The sequence below is a fragment of the Aquarana catesbeiana genome, linkage group LG05 (genome assembly GCF_042186555.1).
Source record: "Aquarana catesbeiana isolate 2022-GZ linkage group LG05, ASM4218655v1, whole genome shotgun sequence".
Lineage (NCBI taxonomy): Eukaryota > Metazoa > Chordata > Amphibia > Anura > Ranidae > Aquarana > Aquarana catesbeiana.
Genome location: NC_133328.1, coordinates 242,847,851 through 242,855,838, shown reverse-complemented (window position 1 = coordinate 242,855,838; position 7,988 = coordinate 242,847,851). Strand labels below are relative to the sequence as shown.

The 7,988-nt window shown below is 41.8% G+C and overlaps 1 protein-coding gene across 1 annotated transcript; it reads left to right on the top strand.

The window, feature by feature from the left end:
• The first annotated feature begins 25 nt into the window (after nt 1–25).
• SEC61B (SEC61 translocon subunit beta) lies at nt 26–7,565 on the top strand. Its single transcript, XM_073630652.1, has 4 exons — nt 26–193; nt 3,038–3,135; nt 3,667–3,768; nt 7,332–7,565. The coding sequence occupies exons 1-4, from the start codon at nt 191–193 to the stop codon at nt 7,417–7,419; spliced, it is 291 nt and encodes a 96-aa protein (XP_073486753.1). The 5' UTR covers nt 26–190; the 3' UTR covers nt 7,420–7,565.
• The last annotated feature ends 423 nt before the right edge of the window (nt 7,566–7,988 follow it).

Sequence of the window (7,988 nt, the reverse complement as noted above, 5' to 3'; positions counted from 1 at the left end):
TAAAGAGGGCGTAGAACAGAGGGGCTGCTCTGCCCGTATGAGGGAGAATCGAGGAGCGTGATTGGTCAATAAAGAAGCTTCCTGTTACGTGAGAACTCTTTTCAGCATTGAAGTGACGCTGCCTTCCCATTTGTACCGAAGCCGAGCGGAGTATTCGTGTGTGTAGTAGGCTCATTCACCTCTCAGCAACATGGTAAGACGGAGATTTCGGTATTTATGTGTGGGTAGGAGGTTAGGTCTATGCAGTGCTCTTCTATAGTTCTCATATCTGTGTGGGATCGGGGTCTCCGATGTCGTTTTTCTAAATGGATGCAGTTTTGGAGCTTTCCATACACTTCAATGTCATTGGTTTTAGGGCTCATGCCTTAAACGTAGCATTATTCTATTTCTCTTTGGATCTAAACACAGGTGTGTTATTTGTATGAACCCCGTGTACACATCTGTGACATGATTAGTAATGTTGCACGGCGTTCACATTCCAAGCAAACAAATTCTGCTTATAGACCAAACTTAATTCCCCATTCGCATTTTGGCGTTTTGGGACTTCAGGCAGAACCTACGTGATTCTGCCTGCGATTTCTAAGCACACAATGGTAGCAAAACGCACTATGCGCATTTGGGTGCTATTCACTTTCATGGCACCTAAACACAGTGCAGTTTTGCTGTGTGAATCCTGTCACCCAAATAGTAGCGGAAGCTTCTTTTGGACAACAGGCTTTGCACAATGTGGACTGCAGCATGATTTACCACCGCGAAACCACATCGTGTTTTAGGTGCCATTGAAGATTCATATCAACAGAACACAGTGCATTTATTTGCCACTACTGGAATGCGATTTGGGATTGCGGCCAGAATTGCAGTGATTCTGCCTGAGATCCCAAAATGCCGTATGTGAACAGGGACTTATGATGTTCACATGTGTACGGAGCAGATGTACCCTAGTGGAATACAAGAGCCACCTGTGTCCTGCAACCACTTGCCTACAGTGTATAGAGCCCTTGTTTTTTTAAATGTATTTTCTTATGTCTGCATGTACCCTTAAAGTCGAAATAAGAATTCCAGGTACACATACTTAACGGGGTTGTAAATCCTCGTTTTTTTTCACCTTAACCACTTCAATACCAGGCACTTTCCCCCCTTCCTGCCCAGGACAGTTTTCAGCGATGTCGCACTTTGAATGACAATTGCGCGGTCATGCAACACTGTACCCAAACTACATTTTTATCATTTTCTTCCCACAAATAGAGCTTTCTTTTGGTGTTACGTGTTCACCACTGGGGTTTTTATTTTTTGCTAAACAAACTAACAAATACCGACATTTTTTTTAAGAAAAGAGTTTTTCTTTGTTTCGGTTACAAAATGGGCACTGATGAGGGGGATGGGGGGGGGGATGGGGGTCCCTTAAATCACAGGAAAAATCTATTAAAACCACTGAGGTGCCATTCAAACAGAATTTAGTAATTTTTTTTTTTTTTTTTTTGATAAAGCAGTTTTAATAACTAGTTCTGAACCTGGGAAATTTAAACTATGGAGAGAATGCTGCTGCATTTAGAAGTGCCAACAAAACTACCAGGTGTATCACTAGCATAATTGTGATGTCAAGATGGTAATTTTTAAAGCGGAACTAAACCCTCCTATCCTTTACAGTCAAGGAAGCTGCCATCTTGGCTTCTGTTTGACCAGCAGTTGCCATAGTGCTCAGCTGTGACACCAACCATTTATCTGATGGCTTGACAGGTCGGTTGCAAGCAGAAGCAGCTGTGACCATTCACATTCACAGTTACCTTGAACTTGCAGACAGCAGAACTAAACCCATCAATATAGGGCCTCATTCACACCATACAAGCAGAAAAACTGATTGGGGGGGGGACACGCAAATTTCCTTTTACAGGGACACGAGTTTTACATCAGTTTTCATGTGAGTTTTGTACACATTGCAGATTCCTGTGCAGAAAAAAATCTGCACATGATACTAGTTATGTGGTGGGAACTGAGGCACATAGAGAACAAACGGACATGTCTACAAGTCCGTACACAGCTTTCGAGAGCTGATCATGACAGTTCATGCAAAAATATTTGAAGGGACAAACGGGAGAATTTTTCTCATACAATAACAGAAAAACATTTTTGTGTAGCTAGTATGGTAGCTGTATGAAACAAAGTGTGACCAGAACCACGCATGCGCGGAAACTAAATAATACAATACATCGCTTCCGAAGTTGTAGTCTGTCATACGAGAATTTTTGGAACTTTAGTAACCTACTGGCTTTCAGTATGAGACTAGCATGCGCAAAAAAAAACAAAAACCGGTTGATCAATTCTCCGTTATTCTCATCCTGTGTAATGAGTAATTGTAAAGCTTGTTTGTTTAAAAAAAACAAATTCTACTTGCCTCCTCTGTGCAAAGGTTTTGCACAAAGCAGCCCAATCCTCCTTTTCTGGGGTCCCCCCAGGGTGCTTCTGGCTCCTCCTCTTTTCGATTGCCCCCACTGAGAGCCACCTTCCATGGGGCACGCGTGCGGGCGCGCTCCCGAGTCCTGCTGCTGCGTCTATTGACACAGACAGCAGGACTTGGCCCTGGCTCCTGTGTCACTGGATTTGATTGACTGCAGCGGGAGCCAAAGGCTATCAATCTATCAAATGAGGACCCGAGGCAGCGGCTGGAGCTGCTGTGCTCCTCCCCATCGCTGGAACGATCGGGCTCAGGTAAGAAAATTGGGGGGGGGTAGTTTGACTTTTAAGTTTTTCAATGTTGAGCTGCAAAACGAACCTCCATCATGGAAAATAATGGTCTGGAATTACCCTATGGAGATAAAATTAGTCTCTGAACACACCACCTGAATGTTTCTGTGTTAGTGGCACAAAGATGGTTGTAGTGCACACCATTATTTGCCTGTAGCCTAATCTAAAAACGCTTTCATCCTTCAGCTCTAGCCTAGCGTTATTGTGGGCCTTGTCCATTGATCTCATGTAGAGCTATGATTCTGCGATGGTGGTTTTTATAGGTGATACCAAATGTACACATCTTATATTTCAGCCTGGCCCTGCAGCAAGTTCCACCAATGTTGGTGCCTCTAGTCGATCACCAAGTAAAGCAGTTTCCCCAAGAGCAGCAGGATCTACTGTGAGACAAAGGTAGGATGAACAAACTTCTTGGGTGACACTATATTATACTTTAAAGTCAAAACGACTTTCTGAGGAGTCTGCATGTAATGCATTTGGAATAGAACTTCTGAACTTTTATCGAATGATTGAAATTATTGGAGCTAGGTCCATCTAATCAACCAGGTTTTAATTGACAGAGACTTATTACCTCATGTGGTTTTGGTATCTGGCAACAGACAGGTCTTAAAGTGGACCTTCCATAAAAATGAAAGTTCTTTTACACACCATTCTCCACTCCCCAAATCCAAATGGTTTAAAAAAAATCAACTCAAAATTAGTTGCCCCAAAAATTGTAAAAAAAAAAAACCAAGAGATTTCAACTTGGCCTGGCTTCTGATGTTTTCAGGAGGGGTAGGTGATGTCTCTGTGCCTCCCCGGAGAGGTGGAAACTCAAATCCTGGAAACAAAAACAAAAAAAAACTGAACTCCAGCTCTGTGAATGTCACTATTTGTTTCTAAGTACATTCTCTTTATTTTTTTTCTCTACTTCCTAAATAAAAGAAAAACTACAAGCAGTGGTGCAAGAAGTGCTGGACGGACCACATCTGCTGGCACAGGAGGCATGTGGCGATTCTATACAGAGGACTCTCCAGGTCTTAAAGTGTAAGTTTCATGTCGTCTTCTGCCCCCCCCCCCCCCTTTTTTTTTTTTTTTTTTTTTTTTTTTTTTTTCCCCTCAGTATCTGAACTAAATATAATCAAAATATTCTTACACCTGCAAATTGTGTGTACAGCCTTGATTTAGTTCAATCAAACATACTAGAGATAATTCAATATAACGGAGTGGACTAAGGAAGCAACTGTTTTGGCACAAGGGACAGATTTCATGGCAGGCAATTTTCCTGGGGGGTGAATCTTGGGTTGTGGTGGGTGGGTCAGGGGATGGGATATTCACAAAGTCTGTCCTCAGCCCCCTTTTCACGCCACAACCCCCCTTTTTATATCAGTGTCCATAGTCTCCCTTTACATCAGTTCCCCTGTTTTTTTTTTAAAAGCTGTCCAACAGTGTCCTCAGTTCCCTTTCACATCACAGCCCCCCTTTACATTAAAGTACACCCCTAGTAATCACATCTGAATATAGGGGGGGCCTCAAGTGCAGCCTCTGACATCAAAGGACCACATACACTATTCAGTGAATGTATTGTTACAGAAAGCGATCAGCCAATGGCAGAGAGCACTGATAGGGGGATGTCCCCCTGGCCAGAGCACTCCGGTCAGAACACAACAGCTCAGTGGGGGAGATTGCTGAACCAACCTTGACCAGAGCTGCGGGTTGCACGAAAAAAAACTGTGTACCGAGCTTCAGTGCAGAACGAAAAACTGTGATGGCTCAGTCTGAGAGGTTTGTTTACTGACAAAACCCCATGCTTGCTCTCCTATTATATCTGTCATGTTTATTATGTGATTGGGAACATCATTGATTGGTTATCAGTTGTTACTTGAGAGAGCTGTCTAGTGCATGCTCCTTAAGGTTTTACATAAATGAATAAAAGCTATCCATTGTAAGCATCCCTATCAGTGTTCACTTTTGTCTCAAACTCTCTAACTGCCACTTGCTGGACAGGTTGGTCTGTTAAAGAATGCTGAAAAATAACAGACTTATTGGTTGGATCGCCAGGTTAAAATTAAGAAGGGGGGGACAGCCTAAAGAGGAAACAAATGCAGCCATTACATTTAAGAAATGGTAGGCTGCAATATAATACATTTTTTCTTTCAGGCTTAGATGCACTTTACCCACTTAAGGCAGAGTTCCACCCAAAAGTGGGACTTTCACTCATTTGTCTCTGACAGGTATCCTGTCTCTACTTCCAGGAGTCTGGGCCGTGGCGCATTATCACAGCTCGGCTCCCTCCTTCTTCCCCTGCGGCTGGGCCAGTATGAGAGCGCAGTGGTGCCTCACGTATGTGCAGTAGGGACCCGGCATGAAGCCGTAATGCTACACTGCCGGGTTCCCTTACCCGCAATGGCGGCAGCAGCACCCGACAGCCGATGGAAACATCAGCTGCGGTTCCGACATCGCTGGACTCCAGAACAGGTAAGTGTCCTATTAGTAAAAGTCAGCAGCTGCAGTTTGTGTAGCTGCTGGCTTTTAGTGTGTGTGTGGGTGTGGGGTGGGGGACGACTACCTCCTCTTTAACCACTTACAGACCGGAAGATTTTCCCCCTTAATAACCAGGCCATTTTTTTTGAAACGGCACTGCATCACTTTAATGGACAATTGCGCTGTCGTGCGAAGCTGTACCCAAACAAAATTGACATTTTTTTTCTCCCCACAAATGGAGCTTTCTTTTGGTAGTATTTGATCACCTTTGCGGTTATTTTTTGCGCTATAAACAAAAAAAGTGACATTCTTGAAAACTTATATTGTATACCTTTTTGCTATAATATCCCCCAAAAAATAAAAATTCTTCATCAGTTTAGGCCAATATGTATTCTTCTACATTATTTTTTGATAAAAAAAAAAAAAAACAAAATAAGCATATATTGAGTGGTTTGCACAAAAGTTATAGCGTCTACAAATATATATATATATATAATTGTATTTTTTTTTACTAGTAATGGCGATCTGCGATTTATAGCGGGATTGCGGCGGACAGATCATATACTTGACACTTTTTTGGGACCATTGACATTTATACAGCGATCAGAGCTAAAAATAGCCACTGATTACTGTAGAAATGTCACTGGCAGGGAAGGGGTTAACACTAGGGGCAAATCAAAGGGATGTGTGTTCCCTGGGAGTGTTTCTAACTGTATGGGGGCTGGGCTGACTGAAGGTGGCGAGGGATCGCTGTTCCTAATCACTAGGAACAGCAGAACTCTCTAACTCCCCTGTCAGAACAGGGATCTGTCTGTTTACATTGACAGATCCCCGTCCTGGCTCTCCATCCCAGGGATCGGATCTTTTCCACGGCTTCCCATGGCTCCGGTAAGCGGCTGAGACGCCTGGGGGGAAGGGGGGCACCCGCCACTCATTAAAGTGATCTCGTGGCAAATTTGCCACTGAGACCACTTTTTTTTTTTATGTGAACGAGGATCGCTCGCCATGGGTAAAAATACCAGGGATATGGCAGCTAACGTCAAAGTAGCAATGTATTTAAACAGTGGGTGGTCCGGAAGTGGTTAAGGTTCCTTTACCACAGGAAGCCATGTCTGGCAATATTAATTTACAGATTGCAGATCTGAAGTGGTCAAGCTTCAGCACTTTTGCAATGCATAACAGGTGCTAAATTGCAGACCTCTCAAAAAACTAGAAATGCTGCATTTATTAATAATATTCACGATTTATATAGCGCCAACAGTCTACGCAACGCTTTACAATGTAGAGGGGGGACAGCACAATTACAGTACAATACAGAAGGGACAGGAGGACCCTTTATTACCGGTACTTGTATAGTGCTGTCAATTTACACAGCACTTTACCATGCCTCCCAACTTTCTGAGATGGGAATGAGGGACACCTATTAGCAAAAATATGTAGGCATAAGACAAGAGAATTGTACAAAAAAGATTGGTTAAACCCACAAGTGCTTTTTTTTTTTTTTTTTTTTTTTTTTTTTAACCACTCTTATTCCTGTATACTGGCTTTTGGAATTTACAAATGCAGCAATTTAGAAATTGGATGAAAGGTTTAGCACTGTAAAACACTTTTTGATGGATGCATTTTATATACAACTATATAGATCAGGCCAAAATGAGGGGGAGAGAGAGGGACTTTGTGTTAAATGAGGGACAGTCCCTCAAAATCACGGACAGTTGGGAGCTATGTTTACATATACAGTACGTTGTATGTTCACATCAGTCCCAGCCCTCAAAGATTGCAATCTAAGGTCCCTAACTCTCATTCATACACGTACTGTACTAGAGCCACTTTAGACAGGAGCCAATCAACCTACCAACATGTCTTCGGAGTGTGGTAGAAAACTGGAGTACCTGGGGGAAATCCAAGAAGGGACAGGGAGGACAAGCAAACTCTGTGCAGGTAGTGCCGTGGTTGGGATTCAAACCAATGACCCTAGCGCTGCTGGACGGAAGAGATAACTACTTTGCTCACCATGCATCATGTTTCTGTAGGTTACATAATCTCCCACCCTATAAGTATTGTCTTATGTTTTACTACATATTAATTTGAAACAATTTTTTTTTTTTTTTTTTTTTTTTATATAGAGGGCCTGTTCCAGTACTGGTGATGAGTCTACTTTTTATTGCTTCTGTGTTCATGCTTCACATCTGGGGTAAATACACACGTTCTTAAACGTCTGCGCTCAAGGCTACTTTGGACCAAATAAGCTTTGGACTTCTTCAGAGAACTACCATCTTGCATTTAAGTGTAGACCTAACTTGTGGTTTTGGCAAACTTTTAAAATATCAATTTTGTAAATAAAACAAAAAAGAACAAAACAGTGTAAATGCTTTCTTCTGGTTTGTATAGAAATACAGTGGCTGCTGTCATTTTAATATTCTGGATGATGTAAATTCACACAAACCTATTGCATTAATTGTCTATTAGTTGCTAATAAACTAAAAAATCAAATCCTATTACATTTTAAAATGTATTTAATGGGGCCTCCTGAGAATATTGATACAGATATTAGTGTGTTTGTATATTTTGTAAATGGATTTAGATGCACTTTACAACAAATGATTACAAATACACTATTAAAAAATATAGGGGTTGATTATCTTCTCTGCTTACTGTTCTGACATTTTAAGTGTCTGTTGGCATGACCTGATGAATGTCATTTAAAACAAATCTCAAATTGCAGTTACTAATAGTTTACCATTATGAAGTATCAACATAATGGTAAACCCTAGGAATATGTA

Bases quoted from the DNA above. Each gene is read 5' to 3' on its own strand.
- SEC61B (XM_073630652.1), top strand. The intron at 3,136-3,666 runs GTAGGATGAACA...CCTAAATAAAAG, and splicing joins GGATCTACTGTGAGACAAAG to AAAAACTACAAGCAGTGGTG. The intron at 3,769-7,331 runs GTAAGTTTCATG...TTTTTTATATAG, and splicing joins GACTCTCCAGGTCTTAAAGT to AGGGCCTGTTCCAGTACTGG.